The sequence below is a fragment of the Chiloscyllium punctatum genome, chromosome 6 (assembly GCF_047496795.1).
Source record: "Chiloscyllium punctatum isolate Juve2018m chromosome 6, sChiPun1.3, whole genome shotgun sequence".
Taxonomy (NCBI): domain Eukaryota; kingdom Metazoa; phylum Chordata; class Chondrichthyes; order Orectolobiformes; family Hemiscylliidae; genus Chiloscyllium; species Chiloscyllium punctatum.
Window position 1 is genome coordinate 22626694 of NC_092744.1, and position 24953 is coordinate 22651646.

The 24953-nt window shown below is 44.9% G+C and overlaps 1 protein-coding gene across 4 annotated transcripts in view; it reads right to left on the reverse strand.

Annotated features, from left to right (window-relative positions):
* LOC140478772 (interleukin-1 receptor accessory protein-like) overlaps positions 1-24953 on the reverse strand; it is a 47740-nt gene that overhangs the window by 13158 nt on the left and 9629 nt on the right. For 3 of the 4 annotated variants that reach the window (XM_072572131.1, XM_072572129.1, XM_072572128.1), the window contains exons 2-7: positions 19299-19381; positions 11498-11783; positions 9806-10037; positions 5480-5648; positions 5299-5370; positions 4676-4802 (exon numbers count right to left, since the gene is read on the reverse strand). In XM_072572131.1, the coding sequence (XP_072428232.1) occupies positions 4676-4802; positions 5299-5370; positions 5480-5648; positions 9806-10037; positions 11498-11783; positions 19299-19380 (968 nt within the window). In that variant the 5' untranslated portion in view covers position 19381. Of the gene's footprint in view, positions 1-4675; positions 4803-5298; positions 5371-5479; positions 5649-9805; positions 10038-11497; positions 11784-19298; positions 19382-23079; positions 23271-24953 lie in introns of all 4 variants that reach the window. The other variant, XM_072572130.1, reaches the window with a different exon arrangement.

The following is a 24953-nucleotide window of genomic DNA, read 5'->3' on the forward strand; positions in this document are numbered from 1 at the left end:
TCTGATGTAGTCTTGCTTAAGCTTTCCTATAAGTTGCTGTGTCAGCAGACAAGGCTGTTCCAGTCTGACCACTAGGAGGAGGTGTGGAGCAAGTTGCTGAAATTTCTCTGACAAACCACGCACCATCTTGTATTCATTGCCAGTGATCAAATCAATCTCATTTTTATTCAAAACTCTCAAGCTGAAAATGATGCTGCTTTTTCATTTTGGACTAATTTTGACACTTCCACCCAAATGTACTTGCATAAAGATTCAACTAAATATTTCCAATTAGACAGCGCAGAATGGTGTCAATAATCTTTAGTAGCCAGGAATCTGAAGAGGTGTCTTGTGTATAAATAAAATCACTACATGGATGCAGCATGGTGGCTCAGTGGTTAGCATTGTTACCTCACAGCACCAAGGACCTGGGTTCAATTCCAGCCTCGGGTGACTGTCTATATGCAGTTTGTACATTTTTCTCTGTCTGCGTGGGTTTCTTCCAGGTGCTCCTGTTTCCTCTCACAATCCAAAAGGTGTGTAGGTTAGAGGGATTAGCCATGGGAAATGCAGGGTTACAGGGATAGGGTGGTGGGAGGAGAGTCTGGATTGGATGAGTTGGTGTGGATTTGTTGGGCTGAATGGTTTGTATCCACACTGTAGGGATTCCATAGACAGAGTCTTTCCTTGAAAGAATCAGGACAATTTCTCTCTCCCTACAAATATACTACTGCCATGTACCCAATATAAAGCCATAAGAAATAAGAACAGCAGTAAGCCATTCAGCCCCTCCAGACTGCTCTTCTGTTCAATAGGATCATGGCTGATCTGACCATCTCTGCAGCCATTTTCCTGCCTTAAATATACACAAAGGCTCCATCCCCACAGCTCACTCTGGCAAGGAGTTCCAAACACTCATCTCTCTTGACAGATTAAATTCCTCCTCACTCTCCCAGTGTCTGCGTGGGTTTCTTCTGGGTGCTCCGGTTTCCTCCCACAATCTAAAGATGTGCAGATCAGGTGAATTGGCCATGCTAAATTGCCCGCAGTGTTAAGTGCATTAGTCAGAGGGAAATGGGTCTGGGTGGGTTACTTTTCGGAGGGTCGGTGTGGACTGGTTGGGCCAAAGGGCCTGTTTCCACACTGTAGGGAATCTAATCTAAAAATGTCAGTCTTAAATTGGTGCTCTTTAATTCTAAAGCTATGTCCTCTGGTCTTGGACCCTCCATGAGGGGAAATGTTCTCTCAGCATTTACCCCATCAAGCCCCTTTAGAATCGGATATGTTCCAATGAGATCACCTATCATTCTTCTAAATTCCTATGAGTAGAATCTTAACTTGTTTAGTCTTTGGACTTAAGACAATCCTGCCACACCAGGCGTCATCTTAGTGAACCTTCTCTGAACTGTATTCAACAAAATAATTTCTTTCCTGCGTGTGGGAGTGTGTGTGTCTGGGTGAGTGAGTGAGACAGACAGAGAGAGAGGGAGGGGAGAGAGGGAGGGGGCGAGGGGAGAGGGGGAGGGGGCGAGGGGAGAGGGGGAGGGGCCGAGGGGAGAGAGGAGAGAGGGAGGGGGCAAGGGGTGAGGGGAGCGAGGGAGAGGGAGGGAGCGAGGGGAGAGAGGGAGGGGAGCGAGGGGAGCGAGGGGGGGGCGAGGGGCGAGGGGGGGGGCGAGGGGAGCGAGGGGGGGGGCGAGGGGAGCGAGGGGGGGGGCGAGGGGAGCGAGGGGGGGGGCGAGGGGAGCGAGGGGGGGGGCGAGGGGAGCGAGGGGGGGGGCGAGGGGAGCGAGGGGGGGGGCGAGGGGAGCGAGGGGGGGGGCGAGGGGAGCGAGGGGGGGGGCGAGGGGAGCGAGGGGGGGGGCGAGGGGAGCGAGGGGGGGGGCGAGGGGAGCGAGGGGGGGGGCGAGGGGAGCGAGGGGGGGGGCGAGGGGGGCGAGAGGGAGGGGCGAGGGGGGCGAGAGGGAGGGGCGAGGGGCGAGAGAGAGGGGCGAGGGGCGAGAGGGGCGAGGGGCGAGAGGGGCGAGGGGCGAGAGGGGCGAGGGGCGAGAGGGGGAGGGGCGAGGGGGGAGGGGCGAGGGGGGAGGGGCGAGGGGGGAGGGGCGAGGGGGGAGGGGCGAGGGGGGGAGGGGAGAATGGGAGGGGCGAGGGGAGAATGGGAGGGACGAGGGGAGAATGGGAGGGACGAGGGGAGAATGGGAGGGACGAGGGGAGAATGGGAGGGACGAGGGGAGAATGGGAGGGACGAGGGGAGAATGGGAGGGACGAGGGGAGAATGGGAGGGACGAGGGGAGAATGGGAGGGACGAGGGGAGAATGGGAGGGACGAGGGGAGAATGGGAGGGACGAGGGGTGAGGGGTGAGAGGGAGGGGCGAGAGGGAGGGGCGAGGAGGGGGAGGGGCGAGGAGGGGGAGGGGCGAGGAGGGGGAGGGGCGAGAGGGAGGGGCGAGAGGGAGGGGCGAGAGGGAGGGGCGAGAGGGAGGGGGGAGAGGGAGGGGGGAGAGGGAGGGGGGAGAGGGAGAGGCGATGGGAGGGGGGTGAGGCGAGGACGAGGGGAGAGGGGCGAGGGGAGAAAGAAAGACTGACTGTCAGACACACACAGACTTAAGACATCACACACACAAACCCCTGTGTTGCAGCTTTCTGCTGTTAGGATTGAGGCCTCCACTATCACCTGATGAAGGAGCGTCGCTCCGAAAGCTAGTGTGCTTCCAATTAAACCTGTTGGACTATAATCTGGTGTTGTGTGATTTTTATCTCTGTAAACTGTTTGTATCCCTTTCACATCTTGCCTTTCCATCTATTTTGGTCTTGTCTATAAACTTGGCTGCAGTATAAATGCTTCCTTCCTTCAAGACATTACATATATTGTACACAGGTGCAGTCCCATTATTGATCCCAGTGGAATGCTACTGTTTACAGGTAAGGCCACCAACCTGAAAAAAAAACCCTTAACCTCACTTACAGCTTGATGAGGTGTTGATCTAATTAATAACTGCAGCAAAGGTTTTAACGCACACATAGATCAGCCTCTGAGATTAGGGGAGATATAATGGTTATCTCAGTAGTCATGCGCTAATACTCTGCTAGGAGATTGCAATCTGTTCAGCTCACAGCTTGCTGTCTTGTAGCCTTACCATCACATACAATCCCTATGAGTCATAGAGATGTACAGCACAGATACAGACCCTTCGGTCCAACTCACCCATGCTAATCAGATATTCTAAATTTATCGAGTCTCATCTGCCAACATTTGGCCTAAATCCCTCCAAACTCTTCCTATTCATGTACCCATCCAGATGCCTTTTAAATGTTGTAATTGGACCAGCCTCCATCACTTCCTCTTGCAGATCATTCCAAACATGTACCACCCACTGAGTGAAAACATTGCCCCCTTTAGGTCCCTTTTGATTTTTCTGCCTCTCACCTTAAACCTATGGCCTCTAGCTTTGGACCTCCCCACACTGGGAAAATGACCTTGGCTCTTCACCCTATCCATGCCCGTTATGATTTTATAAATCTCTAAGGTCACCCCTCAGCCTCCAACGCTTCAAGGAAAATAGCCTCTCACTGTAGCTCAAACCCGCCTACCTTTGCAACATCCTTGCAAATCCTCTCTGCACCCTTTCCTATCGCAGGGAGACCAGAATTCAATGCAGAATTTCAAAAATGGCCTAACCAATGTCCTATACAGCCTCAATACAACATCTCAACTCCTATACTCAATGCACTGACCAATAAAGGCAAGCTTCGTCAACACCCTGTCTACCTGTGAAACCATCTTCAAGGAACTATGAACCTTAACCCCAAGGTTTTTTTGTTCAGCAACTCTGCCCAGGACTCTACCATTAACTGTAAAAGTCCTGTCCTAATTTGCCTTACCAAAATCAACATCTCCCATTTATCCAAATTAAATTTGATCTGCCACTCCTTGGTCCAGTGGGATCAAAATCCCATTGTACTGAGGTAATCTTCGTCGCTGCCCACTATACCTCCAATGTTGGTGTCATTTGCAAACTTACTAGCCATTGTTCCTATATTCACATCCAAATCATGTATATAAATGACAAAACAAAAGCAGTGGACCCAGTGCCAATTATTACAACACACCATTGGTCAAGACCTCCAGTCTGAAAAAAATCAACCCTCTATCACCACTCTCTGTCTCTATCTTCAAGCCAATTCCACCCTGGATTCCATGTGACCTAACCTTGCTCACCAGTTTACCAGACTGAACTTTGTCGAATACCTGGATGAAGATGAATGTTGTTCAAAGGTCACCTGGAATTCTGGCCTGAACTTTTGTAAAGATTGAAGAATCATTCACTTCAAACAATGAAAATCAGGATACAAGTTTTGAAGGGCAGTGATCAATTTTAAAATCAATGCATCCCAAAATATATGCCTCACCAAACACATACACAAATTTCTGGAAACTCACTATTTCCAATTGTGTCAAACACAGGGCAGTGCCGTCTTTTGTTGGTAAGGCCTGATCAGGCAAACCGACTTTTGAATCAGAGTAAATATCAAAGCAAATGGATACGGTTGCAACATGGATTTTAAAAATTCCCAAATCTCTGGCATGACCTTGTCCAATTCCACCCAGGTTGCATCAATATAACTTCCAGAAGTTTGACCTCATTAATTTTTAAAAAGTAGAAAGCCATCTTTAGGGTAGCTGGTGGTTCAAAAGTACCTGTGAAATAATTTTATTGCTGGAGCTAGGTCCTCTGCATGTTGCCCAGCGACAGTCCACCAGAGAGTTGTGGGTGAATTTTGGATACAATGAAAATACATCCTACAGGTTAAATTTACTTCCTGACCTAGACAGAAATTGAAAATCACATTTAATACTTGCCATATCATAATCTGCTAAACATACCAATCTCTCCCAACGAAACAAAGGTAACGCTACTTTCATATGTTTATTCTGTGATCTCTATTTGCAAGAGAAGGCCAATATTGTGGCCAAAATGTGACATTTGAGCATAATTACTTGCAGCACTTTTTAATCAAAAGATGATAATGTTACTAAAGGTCCTGTATGGACCACACGCAGACATGAGCTTTCTTTTGACACAGTCATGCTTGTGCTTTTCTGACCACAGTTCAACCTAGTAATTTACAAGGTCAACAGACACTGACTACTGGGAGGAGATGTGGAGTAAGTTGCTGAATTCTTTCTTACAACCACTTGTCATCTCCGTACAAGATCTTGCATTGACCAACTTGGTCAATCTCACTGACAGATGCATTATTTAAATTTCCTCATTTTACCAAATTTGGCAAAACCAAACAAATTGGCAAAATCGCACTCACCGTGTTCAACTATAACTTGTTGATTGACTTTTGGCAAAACCAAAACCGGTGCCTTCAATTCCTGTTGGCTAGCTGTGGGCAAACAAAATCGCAAATTAAAACAAGAATTGTCAGCCTATCAATTACCCTGAGGCTCTGGGATGAAGAGACAAATTGTGCTCTAGGTCAAAAAGACTTTTACCACAAATCGAGATGCTGACTGTTCTGGTCAGAGTGTAAGGCTGTTCTCTTTGTTTCATTGTTACGATACACGTGTATTCTCCTCTGTGGTATTCTCGTACAACGTGGAATACCAATTTACCTTCAATCTCTGTCACAATCTCCACCACTTCCTGAGCTCTACAACACCCCTAAGCGTAAAAGAGAGAAAGAAACCAAAACAAATAACATTAGGTTGGTTTTCCCTTATCCCCTTTCAAAATACAAAACTGAAACCATCTAATCACATACTGGTCACAAATTCAGTCATTTTGAATGACCCAAATTCATCAGTCTTGAAAAGGAACCTCGCCAATTTGGTGAGGCAAAAGCAGCAGGGACAAAGAAGCACCATCACCCCCAAGTCAGGTCTTGATTTAAAATTAGAATTCTTTGCACCTTCCCTGTAACTGGGTTATAATCCGAGAACTCCTTTCCCAACTGCACTGTGGATGTACCTGTACCTCACAGACTGCAGTGACTTAAGACCACCTTCACACGGGTGAGTAGGGATGCCCAACAGTGGTTAGCATTGCTGCCTCACAGCGCCAGAGACCTGGGTTCAATTCCCGCCTCAGGCGACTAACTGTGTGGAGTTTGCACGTCCTCCCCTTGTCTGTGTGGGTTTCCTCCGGGTGCTCCGGTTTCCTCCCACAGTCCGAAGGTGTGCAGATCAGGTGAATTGGCCATGCTAAGTTGCCCGTAGTGTTAGGTAAGGTGTAAATATAGGGGTATGGGTGGGTTGCGCTTCGGCGGGGCGGTGTGGACTTGTTGGGCCGAAGGGCCTGTTTCCACACTATAAGTAATCTAATCTAATCTAATCTAATCTAAAACAATGGCCTCATCACCAAATGTCACACAAAAATTAATTTTAAAAAAATTATGAGCGACATTGTTTAAAGGAATACCCCAAGTACTCAACACCAAATAAACTGAATAAAGTTGGTTGAGGACAGGAGTGAAATCTGGTCCCACAAAGCTGCATTCAAGAATAAGCACATTAACTGGGAGGCAACAGCCTCATGGTCTTATCACTGGACTGATAATCCAGAGGTCCCAATAACGTTCTGGAGACCCAAGTTCAAATCCTGCCACAGCAGGGTAGAATGCAAATTCAATAAATACCTGGAATTAAGAAACTAATGATGACCATGAATCCATTGTTGATTGTCAAAAAATCCATTTAGTTCACTAATGTGCTTTAAGGAAGGAAACTGCCATCCTTACCTGGTCTGGCCTGCATTGTGATTCCAGACCCACAGCAACGTGGTTGACTCTTAACTGCCATCTGGGCAATTAGGGATGGGCAATAAGCGCTACCTAGCCAGCAACACCCTCATCCAGTGAATGAAAAAAGAAATGTAGCGCATAGCATTGAATCGGTCTCAAATAACAGCCAAGAGGAGGGGCTGAGTCAGTGTCTCAGAAACAGGGTTCGTAGATGGCAACGAAGACATTGGGCTTTAATCTTGCAGCAGGAAATTTCTACTCCTTGAGGAAACAGACGATTCATGTAACAATTACAGATAGCAGAGCTGGCGGAGAAAGGCAGTGATGAGTCAGAACAGGGTGTCAAGTAGCATATCTGTGGAACCAGTGATGATTGAAGGTTTAACCATTTAAACGTTAAAACACAGTAGAGAGCAATCAGGTTTATACCAGTGCAGGAGCCTTCCTAAAGTTCGAACACTTCAGCCTGAAGGAGGCATCCCAACTAACCATCCCACAAGATGCTTAATGCAACAGTAAATTCAAACCCGAGACAACTGTCAAAGATGAGTTACATCTCTCTTTACAAGTAAACATAACAATCAGGCACGAGGATTGGTGAAATAATAACATGGATTCTTAGTTTGAAGACTACATACAGATAATATTCACTTGATCATGTTATGAACCAGACCAAACCCCTTCAAATATATCAAGAAGATAGCCTAGACCCTCAGTGTTCCAGTTATAATTCGGTTGGGCATGCTACTTGGTTTTAACCAAAACACACTTACTCTTACCTCTCATTAAAATACAAACAAAAAAAAAAGAATTGGTCTAACTTTATCTCTATTAGAAAGCTTAACAGAATAATAGATTATATAACTACTCAACAACAACTGTCACAATATAATAACACACCACAAACACACCTTTGGCAAAGGCAAATTCAGTAAGACAGATAGTCTCACATCTGATTCTGGCAGTAGAAAGAACCCAAGCTTTTAGCTGTAACAAAGTGAGAGACCAATGTCCACAAACAGTTTTCAAACCCTGATAACTGTTGAATGGTAAGCTAAAACCCAGTTCTATGAGAGCCTGACTCCACCCATTCATGCTGCTTCTATTGGTAAAGTTTAAAAAAAAAACCCAGGCCTCACAAGCTGTTTATTGGCTTGGAAGAGAGCACTCATCACCTCTAGTCTTAACCTCTCAAAAGAAAAGTCAAAATACTCTTCTTAAAGTCAAAGTATCATCAATCATTACACCTGATCTCTATCATAGCTACTTACATCGCCTGATACATCACAGGACTAAACCATCCCTTGTTGAGGTGTGTAGTTGCTGTATGAGCTAATAGCTCTGAAGGGATTAATATTCCTGCTACATTAGCTCATTCTACCAATGTTGCACAGTTTCTGGGTGGACATAGGAAGTTCTACAGTAGCTTTCGGAGGAATGTCTGGACTAGTTCCCCAAGGTCCTAGTAAACGTGCCTGACCTAATAAAATTGTACATATTGCTATCATGCAAGACACTTTCTTGTCACCTAAGAATAGTTTCTCTGCTATAAAAACTCTACATGGTGAATCCTCTAGCCCTAGTCATGAAATAGGCCTAAGACAAAGCAAAGATAAAAGAGGATTGGTTGCAGTAAAATGTCTCAGACAACTGTTACCCAGTAGCATATACTGGTGGAAGTAGCAAATACTATACACTACTGGGGTGGTCACTGAGGAAGAATCGACTGTGTCTAACTCTACTCCCTTAAAAAAGGTACATACAAATACCTTTTTTATTCTAACTAAAGATTTACTCTTAAAGAATCAAGCCATTTACATGACAACAAACAAAAATAACTCTGCTTCTGAATATACTTTAGACAGGTAGCAATACAACAGTTTACAAGCTCCTGAAACATATCTGTTATTTGCTGATCTATCCAGCTTTAGTGATATTTGCTGGAGGCTGTTGTGTTTTCAGAATGCTGGCTAAGGTCACTTTTATTTTTGTGCTGCATCTTGGATTATATTCTAGTTGCATTACTGTTACTATGTGTTTCTTATTATGCATCTGATTTATCATACGGTCATGTCATTCAGTATTCAGTTGTGAAACCATTATGGCTGATGGCATATGCTGAAAATTTTTGCTGGATTCCAGTTGCCAGCAGTTGGATAATGTATTCAAACATTTGTCCAATAGGCAGATTGGGTAATTCATGACCTGAATGCAGTCATGGGCTTCTTTCACCTTAGCTGTTTTTCAGAGTGATGCATCTTGCACTCCTGGAAGCATTGGTGAGTGTTGACTGGGGACGTTTGTCTGTACTCGTCTACCATAAAGCAGTTCTGCATTTAACAGATCAATGAAGTGACCATGTTTGGATTACGTTGTTGTAAATTTTATGCCAAATAGTATATTGGCCAATGATCAGCTTTACAGAGTGACGTGATCACTTTTCAATGCAAGATTAGATTAGGTTATATTTCCTACAGTGTGGAAACAGGCCCTTCAGCCCAACAAGTCCATACTGACCCTCTGAAGAGTAAACCACCTAACACTATGGGCAATTTAGCATGGCCAATTCACCTGACCTGCACATCTTTGGAATGTGGGAGGAAACCGGAGCACCCAGAGGAAACCCATGCAGGCACGGGGAGAATGTGCAAACTCCACACAGACAGTCACCCGTGGCTGGAATCGAACCTGGGACCCTGGCGCTGTGAGGCAGCAGTGCTAACCACTGTGCCGCCCACATGGCCATCACCTCCACTTTAACTAACTGACCAATAGTAAAATCCATGGAGGTTCTGTGGAGGAGTGAGTAGTGCCCCTGCCTCCGAACCATGGTCTCCATGTTGGTTGACAAGGAATGTACGTTCATAATACAATCAAGCTACAAATCTTTCCAACACAAACAATGGCAGGCAATATGAGTGGGAGAGATTCCTGGACAGTCATACGGTGGAATACAGATTGGATCTTCTACCCTCTCTATCTATAACTCGAGACTCCATTGTGTGTCACATAAAAGTACAAGTAACCACGATAACCTGAAATCCCTGAGTGAACTGCAATACACCTTAATGTTCCATACCTGACACTGATCCTTTGCGTGGTGCTCCAAAGGGGCCTTATAAGTATACCAGGCAACTGTTGAGTTGGTTGAAGACTTGGAGAATTCAGTAGTGTCTGGACAGCTCAAGTATTTTGTTTCTCCGAGAGCGAACTGCACAGAGAAAATCATTTCCTTACTGCTGTTGCAATCATTCAGTCCTTTCTGAATGACCAGAAGGGGTACAGCCTCCTTGAGACAATAAGTAGTGTTCCTAGTATGGAATTAATAAGACAGAAGATTCAATACAATGCAACCCTGTTTGAGGCCAAATGTACTCTGTGCCCCTTTCTGTTGTCAAGGAGCTTTACTTTCTCATATAGTCAAATCCTTCTTACCCATGCGCTATGCTTACAGCATTTACTAGTTTTCTTTAAGACATGGCCTCCCAGACGTTTCCCCTATTTTATACTTGAAAATAGCCATGCCCCAGTCTGAGAAGGCAGTGGTGAGAGTTGGGTAGGTAAACATGTGATAGTGAGGGACTTGAGGGGGGGGGGGGGGGGGGGTGTAGTAAAGCGGGTGGGAGAGATGTGAGACAGAATGGAAGGGACTGTTCAGTCTACAGAGCTTTAAAGTAGAATACACCTCCTATGAGGCTGACCTTTTCAGGACAGGATTCAGGTTCCGAGGCTCAGCCAATTAGGCCATGCCTATTATTTCAAAAAGTAACCGAGGTTTAAAAGGGACCATGCATCTGTTCGCACTCAGATGGAGCTCCATTGCCACCTTTGTTATCTTGGAAATTACAGCCTCAGAATTATGGCTGCTGACTGCTGGGGGAGTTGTGACCCAGAGTTTAGGAAGCCCTGATTGAAGATTTCCCCACTGTTTGATTATAGGAGTTGTACATTTATTGATACAAACTCAGGCCTAACATGTTGACAACTGTTAATGTAGGTTTCTCGATACACACTACCTGATGGTAAACTGTGGAGCAGCATGCTACCAGCTAAACAGGTCAGTGTGTCTGTGTGTGTCTGCCTCTGCCTCTGCACGTCTGTATGTGTGTGAGACAGAGAGATTCTACCCCATCCAAATACCAGGTTAATACACAGCACGGAGATAAATCCGATGGTACATTCCAACTGATTACCATTAATGGGAAAGTTGCTAGCCCCAGGCCTCAAGAAGAGGATTCCACCTCCTGATTAACAATATAGATCAAGCTCATGATTTTGTCCAACAGACCACAGAATCCCACAGGAAGTGAACAAAACAATACAAGACCAGAGTAGTCCAGCTCCTTTTCAACATTTCCCCAAAATTCTGACCCACTTTCCTTTCCAAGCTCCAAGCTCAACAAGACAGGAATCAATAAAGAGAAACCGGGTTCCCTCTGTCAGAGGAAACTGTTAATGTAATTGGTAAAAAAGGAAGCGAGAGAGGTTTCCTTTTACAAAATGAGATGACGAGTTACGCTGCTCAGTCTCGTGCTGGAAGTGAATGCACGAGTGACTGTCAAAAAGTTATTAATTAGATCAGTGCCCAAAAAAAAACCAGTGGGTGTGGGACTAGACAGATTTCTCTTTCCAACAAAAAAAGGTAACAATCAGAATGACTGACAGCCATCCTTCTGTTATGTGTACTTCGGTGACGTCACAGCCATCAGTTCCAAAGCAAAAATCTTGATAAGGGGCAAAAGCCTATAAATCAAACAGTTAAGTGAAATACCTGACCATGCAGGTGTAGTTCCCAGAATCATTAGCAAACACTGGCCAAAACCACAGCACTTCCTGCTCCTTTGTGATTCGATTTCCTGCTTGATCAAAGTCAATCAGCTCTTGCAGCTCTTCAGTTTGTCTGGTTTTATACCACGTTAGTGTCAGTCCTGAACCACGGGCCATGCTGTTGTTTAACTTGACGTGGGTCGAGAAGAGGGGGCAGCTAACCCTTGCTGGCTCCCCGTGGTAGGCCCTCACTTCACGGACATTGCTCACGTCCCAGTCCATGCATTGTCCTGAAGCGAAAAAAAGAGAGAGAGAGAAGAGGGGGATAGTCTTTAATTTGAGAAGCTAATAGAAGAGAAGGCAGATGATTTCAGCACCTGGCGCTGATATGAGGTAGGTAAAATATTCCAAGTCATGGGAGATGCTGAGAGAGATGACTAAAAGCTTACCCACAAACAGTTAGTCTTGAGAAGATACACCTGATGCATTAAATTCAGGGATGGGTGTGTGAAGGGGAGGATAATGGTGCTGGAGGAGCACATGTATATAGGAAGGGATTAAGGTCAGTGATTGATTTAAACACATGGACAGCCAGAGGCAGAATGACTCTTCTTTGAATTGGAAAAGGGATCAAACCCTGACATTCTTCAGCTGTTGAGAAGTGGAGAGGAGGAGGGGGAGCAAGTGGAACAAATGGAAAAAGGTGCCCAGAACAAAAGGCAATGGAAGTGTTCATGGTAGTAAGGAAGAAGCAAAAAGACCATAAAATGGAGGAGCAGTCCCGGTATAACTCAGACAAGGAGATGGGAGAGCTAAAAAGGGGCTCGGAAATGTCTTAAATAAACAGGAAAATCCAATGCATTTTATACATATATAAAAAGGAACAAGGAGGGTAGCTAGGGAAAGTGTAGGTCCATTCAAAGACAAAGGAGGGAATTTACATGTGGAGCTGGAGGATGTGGGTGAGGTCCTTAATAAATACTTTGTATCGGTATTCACACAGGAGGACGACAGGGTGGATGGTGAGTCCCGGCGTGGTGTTGGGTAGTTTGAAAAGGCAGCCAACTCTTTCAGAATTGTCGGGTGCAATCCCACTGGTTTGGATGATTTATTCTCCTTCAGACCTTTTCAGCTTCCCCAGCAACTTCTCCTTAGTGATGGCCATTACACTAACCTCTGCCCCCCGATTCTCCAGACATTCTGGTACGCTACTAGCATCTTCCACCATGAAGACTGATGCAAAGTACTTGTTCAGTTCTTCCGCCATTTCTTTGTTCCCCATTTCTACATCTGGTCAGGCAGCATCCAAGGAGCAGGAGAATCGATGTTTCAGGCAGCATCCTTCTTCAGGGCTGATGCCCGAAACGTCGATTCTCCTGCTCCTCGGATGCTGCCTGACCTGCTGCGCTTTTCCAGCAACACATTTTCAGCTCTGATCTCCAGCATCTGCAGTCCTCACTTTCTCCCCATTACAACATCTACAATCTCATTTTTCAGTGGTTCAATGTCCACTCGACCTCTCTCTTACCTTTTATATATCTGAAAATACTGCCAATCTTCTTCTGTATTACAAGCTTTTTTTCACATTTCATTTTCTCCCTCTTATTGCTTCTTTTGTTATCCTCTGCTGGTCTTTAAAGACTTCCCAATCCTCTGGCTTCCCATTAATCTTTACCACGTTGTACGTTTTTTTTTGTAGTGCTGACCCTGACTTCCCTGGTCAGTCACAGTTGCCTCATATACCCCTTAGTATGTTTCTTCCTCCTTGGGATGAATTGCTGCTGTGCCTCCTGAATTATTCCCAGAAACCCTTGCCATTGCTGCTTCCTTTCCAATCAACTCTGGCCAGCTCCTCCCTCCAGTCTTTGAAGTCACCCTTACTCAAATGTACTTACTGTTATGTCGATTCCAGCTTTTCCCTCTCAAACTATCATATTTTGGTCTCTGCCTCCTCAAGGTTCCTTTACCTTAAGCTGCCTCATAACACATCAGCAAGTCTAAAATTTCCCTAGTGGTTCTATCACAAGCTGCTCTTAAAAAAAACACTTGTAGACATTCCGCAAATCCCTATTTTGGAATGCTCCATCAAACTGATTTTCCCAGTCCACCTGCATATTGAAGTCCATCACGATTATTGTAATTGTGCCTTTTCTACCTCCTAATTTATTTTCTGCCTCACATCCTGACTACAGCTAAGAGACCTGCACACAATTCCCATCAGGGTCTTTATTTCTTTGTAGTTTCTTAACTCTACCCACACAAATTCTACAGTCATAGAATCATACAGCACAGAAACAGACCCTTCGGTCCAACTAGTCAATGCCGACCATAATCCCAAAGTAAACTAGTCTCACCTGTTTGGCCCATATCCCTCTAAACATTTCTTATTCATGTACTTATCCAAATGTCTTTGAATTGTTGTAACTGTATCTTCTTCCACTCTTGCTCTGGAAGTTCATTCCACACACAAACCACCTACTATGTAAAAAAATTGCCCCTCGTGTCATTGTCAAATCGTTCTCCTCTTACTTAAAACGTATGTCCCCTAGTCTTGAAATCCCCCATCCTAAGGAAAGGACACATGCCATTAGCCTTATCTGTATGCCTCATGCTTTATAAATTTCTATAAAAGATCACCCTTCACTTCCTACATTTCATTGATAAAAGTCAGGAGATTATCCAGCCTCTCCTTATAATTCAAATCCTTTGTTTCCATATCACTTCTTGCCATTGATTTAATTTCATTTCTCACTAAAAAGACACCCCTGGGCTCTCTTTTTCATAGGACTTTATCCTTGGATATTTAGTTCCCAGCCCTGATTCGCTTGTAGTCATATCTCAACAACATCATACCTGCCAATTGCAATCTGATATTCAAAGTTCATTTACCTTGTTTTATAAACTGCACACATGTAAGTACAAGACCCTCAGTTCCTGCACTGACCACACACCCCACCCCCTTCTCATATTTATCTGACGTTAGATTGCTGACTCTTTCCATACTCTGCCCTCTTACTTGTTCTGGAAACTTTAATAACCCTTACTAAGCTCTCCCTCCCTTTAAAGTTTGGGAGAAGATTTGTAGCTCGGGTGCTCGTTGTTGTGGTTCTGTTTGCCGAGCTGGGAATTTGTGTTGCAGACGTTTCGTCCCCTGTCTAGGTGACATCCTCAGTGCTTGGGAGCCTCCTGTGAAGCGCTTCTGTGATCTTTCCTCCGGCATTTGTAGTGGTTTGAATCTGTCGCTTCCCTCCCTTTACAAATTTGAAGTCCTTGTGACCTTGATTTGAGGTTTATCTACCTTATTCTGAACACTTCATGGATTCAGCTACAAATTCTTTAAGTCTGTTCTGTTATCGAGTTTCCTTACACTCTATGGTTCCTTGGTACAATATGATATTTACACATTCCGTGTGATTTAATATTCCTATTTCATGTACATAAATTCTAATTTGTTGCAATGTTACAGATGGTGCAGTGAGCATATCATTGCCACTGGAATTTGGCATTTATTCTTCACCTAAACTAGACTGTGCCTGTTTTCTCTCAGAATGACAGACCAAGGGGTGATCTGGTATAAAATTTGTAAAGGTGTTTGACAGGTTAAGTTTGGAAAGATTTTCCCTCATTTAAGGGTTTTCAGAAGTATGGTCCGTAAAATATAAGACAGTCACAAGTAAGTTTATCAGGGAATTTGGGGGAAAATATCTCGATCCAGAGGGGTGAGACTAGAGGGTTTTTTTTTTTAAGTTTTGACACAGTGAAGAACAACAGGTGTTTAAATCTTTATTTGTAATCAACCAACAGGAAGAAAGGAAACACCTGAGTGGCCAGTGACAAGCAGTGCCCTCCTCAAAGGGCAATGCTGCATGATCAAAAAAGTGAAGGGGAAGGCAGGGATCATATCAAAAAATAGAGTTGGAGAGGTAAATTAAACATTCCACTCCCTGCGGCCCCCACCTCTCCCTGAACAGCTCAAGGGTGGTGGCGGACACAGTGTGCTCCTTCTCTAGAGACGCCTGGGTTTGGATGTAGCCGTGGAAGAGGAGCAGGCAATTGGCCCTAACGACCCCCTTCCATGGCCCACTGCCTGGGCCTGTTTATGGCCAGTTTGGCCAGGCCCAGGAGCAGACCCACGAGGAGATCCTCTGACCTACCCTCCCCCCCCCCTCCGCACCGGGTGCCCAAAGATCAGGAGCGTGGGACTGAAGTGCAACCAAAAGCAGAGGAGAATGCTCTCTAGAAAACTAAAAAGGGAGAGCATACACCCACACCCAACATATACATGGTCCACGGAGTCCACAGCACCACAGAACAAGCAGTGGGGCTGGGAGTCCGTGAACCATCGTAATCTGCGGTTGCAGGGGTCTGCCGTGTGCAACACCCTCCACCCAGATTTTGGAGAGAAAAGGGGGAGGACTCCATTGTAGAGTGCTCTCCACTGGGGATCCCCACCAACCATTGGCAAACGGGCACGGCAAGGAGTGTCCAGGTGGTTGGTGAGGGAGAAGAGGTGGATAGTGTGCAGCAGCAGTCTGTACAGGGCCCGCTGTGTTACGTTCCTGAGGGGACAAAGCTAAAATTCTGGAGGTGGCTCAGGTTGTAGGGCACAGGCTCCATCAGGAATCTTGGGACCAATGTGAAATGCCGTCCGGGCAGGGGTAACTGCAGACGGGATTCCACCGCACACCTGAAAGTCCTCCAACTGGTGTGCACAATGTCGGGTCCGAGCAATGCCGTTTTAAGGTGTCATATGGCAGTGGCCATGAACTGGATGTCTACTGCTGCCCTGCTCACTGCACGGCTTATTTTCAAGAGAGTAGTTAGACACATGTAAGGGAAATCTAGATACAAACTTAAATGGAGAATGGAATAGAAGGATATGTTGATGGAGTGAAATGGAGATGGATTGACAGGAGGCTGTTATGAAGCATCAATATCAGCATGAAACAGATGGCCCAAGTGGCCTGTTTCAGTGATGTAAGTTTTATCTAATTCCTAGCTGAATTTGTGTTGCTGGAAAAGCGCAGCAGGTCAGGCAGCATCCAAGGAACAGGAGAATCGACGTTTCGGGCATCAGCCCTTCTTCAGGAATGAGGAAATTGTGCCCAGCAGGCTAAGATAAAAGGTAGGGAGGAGGGACTTGGGGGAGGGGCGTTGGCAATGCAATAGGTGGAAGGAGGTCAAGGTGAGGGTGATAGGCTTGAGTGGGGGTGGGGGGCAGAGAGGTCAGGAAGAAGATTGCAGGTTAGGAAGGTGGTGCTGAGTTCGAGGGTTGGGACTGAGACAAGGTGGAGGGGAGGGGAAATGAGGAAACTGGAGAAATCTGAGTTCATCCCTTGTGGTTGGAGGGTTCCTAGGCTTATCTAATTCATAAGTAGTTCTAGATGATAATGATTGGATGTTTACCGTCCATTGCTGTTATCTGCTTTGGGACTTCACACCATTAAAGCAGTTTAAAATCTTTTATCCTCTACTTTCCATTACAATGCTAAAAAGTATCAATGTTCTGGGTTCTGCCAGCTCTTCTTCACTCCCTCAAAAACATGGATGATTGATGAGCCTCCACTCCAGAGTGTGGATCCTGAGATAACTGATGCTCAATGCTGGCCCACACACCCTGGCAGAGTTGAAGGAAGTGGTGTCTAAATAGGCAAGTGGGGGGGGATGCATAGGCTTTTGCATGTTCCTTCCACTTGGGTCTGTCAGGGGTATTTGAGATGGTTAGCACCTATCCAGATACTTTTCCTCTAATTTAGGCAATCTTAGACAAATGATTCCCACAAATCAGTGGGAATATTGCATTTTCCAGGCATTAAATTCATCGTGATGGAGTTTTCTCTGTTGGCTGTTTGATGGCAACTCTGAAATCTGGCACAATGGTCACTAATGGATTAAAGCATTGATTTAAGTTGGCACAGGACTTCAGGTTCCTCAAGCAAATTTGGTGTGGTGTAACAGACCTGCTCATCACTGGGCTTAAATAGCACAGTGTAGGTGAAGTTAACAGGAGAAAGCGCGTGGATCCACATGGAGAGTGACACAGCAGCCTGAAGTTGGAATCATCTTTTAATGATGTAACAACAAGGTTGAAGCCTGGTATATCTATGACAACAATGTCTAAACAGCATTACAAGGAAAAACAAGCCTAAAGACCTCGGCTTTGCCTTCTCAACCAGTCTGGCTCGAGCCCAAACTTTTAGACTTGGGCATAAAACTATAACTTTGAGAATTAAATCTCTTGGGACTGGATTAGCCTCGAGAGTCAATTTGTACCCAGGAGGCAAGACAGGGCTCAGTGAATCAGACTATTGCCTCTGAAGCAGCAGGCCCTGTGTTCAAGTCCCACTCCAGAAACCTCAGCTCAACATTTGAATTGACATTGAAACAGTATTGAGGGGGTCCAGCACTATTTTTGGTGCAAAGGACTTTGGGATATTGCTGAGATCATGAAAGGGACAGCATTAGCAATTCGGTAAAAACAATAACTGCAGATGCTGGAAACCAAATACTGGATTAGTGGTGCTGGAAGAGCACAGCAGTTCAGGCAGCATCCAACGAGTAGCGAAATCGACGTTTCGGGCAAAAGCCCTTCATCAGCATCAGCAATTAGTCAAGAGTGTAGTGCTGGAAAAGCACAGATCAGGCAGCATCCGAGGAGCAGCCTGACCTGCTATACTTTTCCAGCACGCCACTCTCGACTCTGATCTCCAGCATCCGCAGTCCTCACTTTCTCCTAGCACTAGCAATTAGTAACACTTCAGTGGTCTGTCAATCACTAGCCAGTTGCAGAGACAAGAGATAAGGAATCACCTGCAGGATGATCATGCAGCACTGTGAAATATATTGGACTCGCTTTCAACAATCTGTTTATTAATTAGGCAGGGGCTGTCTTCTATAGTGCGGTCATGGAAAAGCAAAAATTGGTTTTCATTTCAATTTGCTTTGTATAAATGTCCAAGGTGCACTTAAATGCTATCCATTCGTCTTACTGTCTGATCCGATCCATTGTTTGTGTCATAGAATCAAGCAACACAAAGGCTGCCTATATTTGTCCCATGCGCAGAGTAATCCACTAATTCCTCACCACTACAGCCATTATCACTCGGTCATACTGGTTTGAAAAGAAGTTGGGGCTCCAGAAATACTGACAAATTAATTATTAAATCACCTCATACACTTAAACCAAAACTCACATGCCACTAATTCAAACTCTAAGCCACAAAATAAATGATGCTAATATGTATTCACATACCGACATTGCAACAGTAAGCTCCTATAAACAATGCCAGAATATCCAGATCACTGATTTTAATGAATGTTGGTTGAAGGATAATTGACATCTTTTTATACACATGAGGCGGACAGGGACTCGATTAAAGTTTGACTCAAAAAAAAAGCCATCTCAGACAGCGCAGTGCCTATTCAACACTGCATTGGAATGGCAGCTTGGAGTATCTGTTTAAAACTCTGAGTGAAGTTTGAACCCAAGACTGTCAGATGCAAAAAAGCTGATGACATACAGTTTAAACAAACAAACAGCACTCCAAACCATGGACAGGAACAGAGCAGTTTCTTACATGATATTGGTTCACAGAAAAGGGTGAGACAGCAACTTAGAAGGAAAAGCAGCAGAGTGAACCTAATTGCGATAATTCTTTCAAAGAGCTGGCAGATGTGTGTGATGGGGCTCAATGATCTTCTTTCTGTATAATTATATCATTCCATAATAATTGATTGAAAACAGAGGATGGATACTGTAAACACATTTCTTTATTCAGGAGTTAAAAGAACTACTATATACTCACCAGACGCATTGAGCCAATAGGTTTCTGTTGGATCAATGCAGGTCAATACATACAGGGCAAAGAATGAATGGGACCAAGGCATTCTAGAACAAAGCAGAAATAACCTTCAATTTTCTAAGAAAAGAATGATGGCAAGACAAATTTCACACCTATCAAGGCTCAGGTAGTTTAATACAGAACTGTTTCTCATCTGTAACAATGATTGGGATGGTTCCCCATTTTAAAACCTCTCAATTAATTGCAGACAACACCTTTTAAATAAGAAAAAGTGATTTAACTTAACTTTTTAAAAATATCAGGAACAGGTTGCCTCAAATTTCAAAAGAAATATGGCTACTATTCAACACCAAAATATATCCCTTGAGCACGCAATTTACAAATTCAAATCACACTTAAAGTTAGATATAGTTCTTCAAATTTAGAATACAAGTTTCCAAATAACCATGATAGATCAAGAATCTTGATTACTTATAACACATTTGATAGTTATACTGATTGAAACAAGGGGAAAGGTGGATCTCACTGACTATAAGGGATTGTTAACCTGGAACAATCAGGGAGCCCTAGCTGACAGATACGAACAGGAGTATCCCCCTCCAACTCTATTTTGATTTAATCCCTGCCCTCCCCTTCACTGTTTGATCATGCAGCATTGCCCTTTGAGGGCACTGATTGTCACTGGCCACTCAGGTATTTCCTTTCTTCCTGGGGGTGGAATATAAATGAAGATTTACACACTTATTGTTTTTCACTGTGATAAAAAAAGATTTAGAATCTCCTCAGCTTAGGTGATTGACTCTGCTCTGGCTGGGCCACAGTAGGTGTGTTCCCACTAGCGTTGGTTTCTGCTTTTTGAGGAACTGGATTCCTGAACTGGCTGAGTTATATAGCCAGTTTGTTTCTGGTATTCCTTTTTTTATTGAGGACTGATTTCTAAACTGCCCGATCTACACAATGTTTTTCTGGTAAAACTCAGTTCTCATTAACATTGTTTCCAGCCAGTGTGTTACTCTCTTTTTTACTTTGAGAAAAATATAATGTTGATTTTGTGGCAGAGCTTAGCCCTTGCACTCTGGTTTTCTCTCTTTTGAATGGATCTTCACTTTTTTGGTGTTTGGACTAAGCCCTTGTAACAAAGTACATCTTTCCAGATGGGCTGTTCCTGTGGGTAGGCCTGGCCCTTGTCAATGGACTAGGCCTCTAAAGACTGAACACTTGTGTGCACGCTGGGAGGTGAGCAATTGCTGCATCCTTGAGTTTGGAAGTGGACCCTTCCTTTGGAAGTGGACCAAACCCCCTGAGAGCTAACTACGCCTTCACAACGTACTCGGTTCCTGTGAGTGGGACTGGTTCTCTGTGGATAAGTCAGGCCTCTATGGAGACTGAAAACCTGTGTGTGCGCTGTTGGGTGTGTACTTGCTGCCTTCAGGGGTGGGCTCTGCACACTGGAGTAGACTCCATTTCTGACAATGCATTCTGCATACTGGAGTCGACTCTGTTCCTGGGAATGGACTCTAAATTTTGAAGAGAATGATAATGTTTATGGTAATGGACTCTGTACCAGAAAGGACTCCACTTGTTGGTAATTGACTGCGCAGGCCTTACTATGAGCTTGGAGGCTCAGTCATTCTGAAAGCTGTCACCCCAAGAGCCAGAGGGTGGGTAAGTCATCCTGTGCACCAGAAGGGTAGGTGGCCTTGAGAGCTGCAAGGTGGGTAGGCCACCCCAATGCCAGTCTCCCTGAGAGCCAGAAGGTGGGTAGGCCGTTCTGAGTACAGTCATCCTGAGAAGGGGTGATCTGGACAAGCTGTCCTAGAGGTGGTTGGAAGGTGTCATAGCGTCCAACAGCCAGAAGGTGTGTAGGGGCAGGCCGAGATCCGGGGTGCTTGTGGGCTGCCCTGTGCATCGTCGTCCCAGGGAAGGGGATGGGCTGTCTTAGAGGTGGCCGGAAGGGGTGGACGAGAGCCAGATGGTACATAGGGACAGACCAAGAACCAGAAGCCAGGTAGGCCGTCCTCAGCACTGTCACCCCGGGAAGGTACCAGGGTGGGCTGTCCTAGAGATGGCCGGAAGGTGCGAAGGGCAGTGAGGGAAGCAGGAAATTGGGTCAGCCGTGCTGACGGCTGTCATCATGGGGGGGGTGGGGTTGGGGAAACAGGACAGGCAGTTCTAGAGGTGATTGGAAGGTGTGCCAGGGTAGACCAAGAACTGGAAGGGGCATGGGGCAGGCTGTCTTAGAGTGGCCGCTGGCTTGCCTTGGGGGGGGGGGGGGGGGGGGGGCGCGGGGGGGAGGAGTTGGTGGTCTGTATTCTATGCACTGTTATCTAATTGGACTCTTGTATGTATTTGTTGCTGCTTTACAATGACAATGACAAAGTGGGGGTTGGGACTGGTCCTCACTTCCCTGAAAACTAGTTGAAGGTAGGGTTTGGGGCCTGGCTTTGCTGCTCCTCTCCCTTACAGATTGCTGTTTCTCAGTATACAGCTGTTAACTGTTTTGTAAACTGTATTGTTTAATAAAATTAAAATATACAGGAGATTCATGCACATGACATGGGTGCTGGAGAAAAAATAAGCAATACCACTGTTGGAAGGTAGCATGGAGGAAAATTAAGAAAAAAATAAACAGGAGATTCAGAGAATAGTTTCATTCTAGGGACTGACTGGTCAAAGACAATCTACTGTGCACATAAAGGGTGATTTGGTGGCAGGATACTAGCCTCTGCAATTATTTCAATAGTCAATGGTAGATATTGGACAGCTAAGAAGAGAAATTATTCCTGACTTTGATTAAATAATTATTCCATTGTGCTGATTACATCAAATTTTAAACATTGGGAGGTTGACATTCAGCTCAATAAGTTTCTGCTGGCTCGTTGTATTAGGATAATTTGATTTGTTTATTTCAGCTACAACACTGACATCAACCTGACAAGGTGGAAATTTGCCCAGGTATGCCCTATACATATAAAGCATGATAAATCCAACCCAGCCAATTACCACCCTGCCTACTCTTGATCGTCAGTAAAGTGATGGGAGGTGTCATCAACAGTGTTATTAAGCAGTACCTGATCAGCAATAACTTGCTCAGTGACACCCAGTTTGGGTTCCGCCAAGGCCACTCAGCTCCTGATCCCATTATGGCCTGGGTTCAAACATAGATAAAAAAAAAATCTACATCTACGAGAAGAGGTGAGTGTGATAGCCCTTAACAACAAAGTAAAACAAAACAGAGTGGCAAAGAGCCTGAGCAAGACTAGAATCCTTTGGAAAACTCAGATAGCAACACTACCATTGTGCCACCAGAACCCTAATTCTCAGAATGGTGTCCTAGGCCCATTTACCTTCAGTTCCTTCACCAATGATTTTTTTCTCCATCACAAGATCATCAAGTTCACTGATGATTGCAAAATGTTCAATATTGAATCTCCAGATAGAGATGATTCAAAATGCAATAGAACCTGGACAATATCCAGCCTGGGCTGTTAACTAGGAGATAATATTTGCACCATACAATAACCAACTGCAGTGAGAGAATCTAACCATCACCCTTTGACATTTAGAGGCATTATCATAATTGAATCTTCCACAATCAATATTATTGACATTACCATTGACCAGAAACTGACCTGGACCATCCATATAAATACTGCAGTGCAAGAGTAGGTCAGAATCAGAGGCTAGGAATCCCGCAGATAGTAACTCACCTCTTGCTTCCCCAAAGTCTGTTTATCATCTACAAGGCACAAGTCAGACATATGACAAAATACTATCCACTTACCTGAATGGGTGCAGCTCCAACAGCACTCAAGAAGGTTGAAACCATCAAGACAAAGCAATCTGCTTCATTGACACCCCATCAACTACTTTTCAACGTTCACTGTCTCCAACAATGATACACATTTGCAGTCAACCACCTACAACTCACCAAGGCTCCCTCAACAGTACCTTCCAAACCTGCAAACTCTACCACTGAGAAAGGACATGACCATCAGATCCAGGGAACAACATCACATGCAAATTCCTCTCCAAGCCACACATCATCCAAATTTGGGAAAATGTTTCCATTCCTTCAGTGTTGCTGAATCCAAAATCCAGGATCTCCCATCCTAACAGCAATGTGAGTATTACTATATACAGGACTGTAGTGATTCACAATGCAGCTCACCACCTTCCCAATGGAAAACAGGAGTACACAACAAATGCTGATCTAGCCAGCTATGTTCAAATACTGCAATGATATAGATTTTGAAAACATGATGCATCTTAATGAACAAGCTGTGATATTCTGAGAGTTGGTAACAAGTTCCTCCCAGTCATTAATGTCCATGTGGCCATGGGTTCAGGAGAGCTTCAGACTGTCTTTAAAGCATTTTCATTATCCCGCCCTTTAATGACAATGATTTGAGAGTTGAGAAAACAGGGCATGGCAGGGGTTGGGGTGTGGATGGTAGGGGGCGGTAATTTTCCCACTGTCCAGACACCATTTCCAGTCCAAAGTAGGTTTGGCAGGAGCTTTGCCTGAATGCTAATAGAGCTGGCTTATGTTTGTTCAAATGGTCCTCTCATTGAATCTGGAGGTTGTGGCAGAAGCAATGCAGATGGAATTCCTTTAGCCCTCTGAGATGGCACTGATACATAGCACACATGTCACAGTGGTAGTCTCTCTACCTCTGAACCAAGAGGCCTGGGTTTGAGTCCAGAGATGTGAGGTAACATCCCTGGACAGGGTGATTAAAAATATTTGCCACTAATATATTATTCAGGTCCCAGTGAGGCTCAGGAGTGTGGTGACAACAATAACCTGGTCCCTATCTTGACTTGTGGAGGTCACTGTCAAAAATGCACTGGCATCATTTGTGCAAGGTTGGCTTGGTGTAGCTGATCAAGTGTTGGATCTCCTTGTCAATGGTGGCTTTTTGAGAGATGTGGCTGACAATGTGGGAGATGTGCTTAGTGAGTCACTCCAAACACACATGGGAGGAGGAATAGCTGACAAAGTTGGGTTGATATATGAGGCTCTGTCCCAACGTGGGCGGCACGGTGGCACAGTGGTTAGCACTGCTGCCTCACAGCGCCAGAGACCCGGGTTCAGTTCCCGCCTCAGGCGACTGACTGTGTGGAGTTTGCACGTTCTCCCCGTGTCTGCGTGGGTTTCCTCCGGGTGCTCCGGTTTCCTCCCACAGTCCAAAGATGTGCAGGTCAGGGGCATTGGCCATGCTAAATTGCCCGTAGTGTTAAGTAAGGGGTTGATGTAGATGTAGATGTAGATGTAGGGGTATGGGTGGGTACGCTTCGGCGGGGCGGTGTGGACTTGTTGGGCCGAAGGGCCTGTTTCCACACTGTAAGTAATCTAATCTAATCTAATCTAATAACTAACCACTCTAGTCATACATGGTCTGCAGTATGTGGATGACTGACGTGTTGATGCTTATTCTGCACCAGACATGTTTGGAAACTTTCACTCTCTCCAATTCTATATCAGAGAGATTTAGCCTGTCCATGAGTGCTGTCAAAACAAATTCAAAATCTTTAAATATGAAGAGGACATTGACAGTTTAAATTAAAGTCTCAATCAGTAAGGTCCAAATCTGACAGAAGAGAGATGATCGACTTCTTCTCATCTCGAGCAAGTTTAATTCCATTAAAATAGAA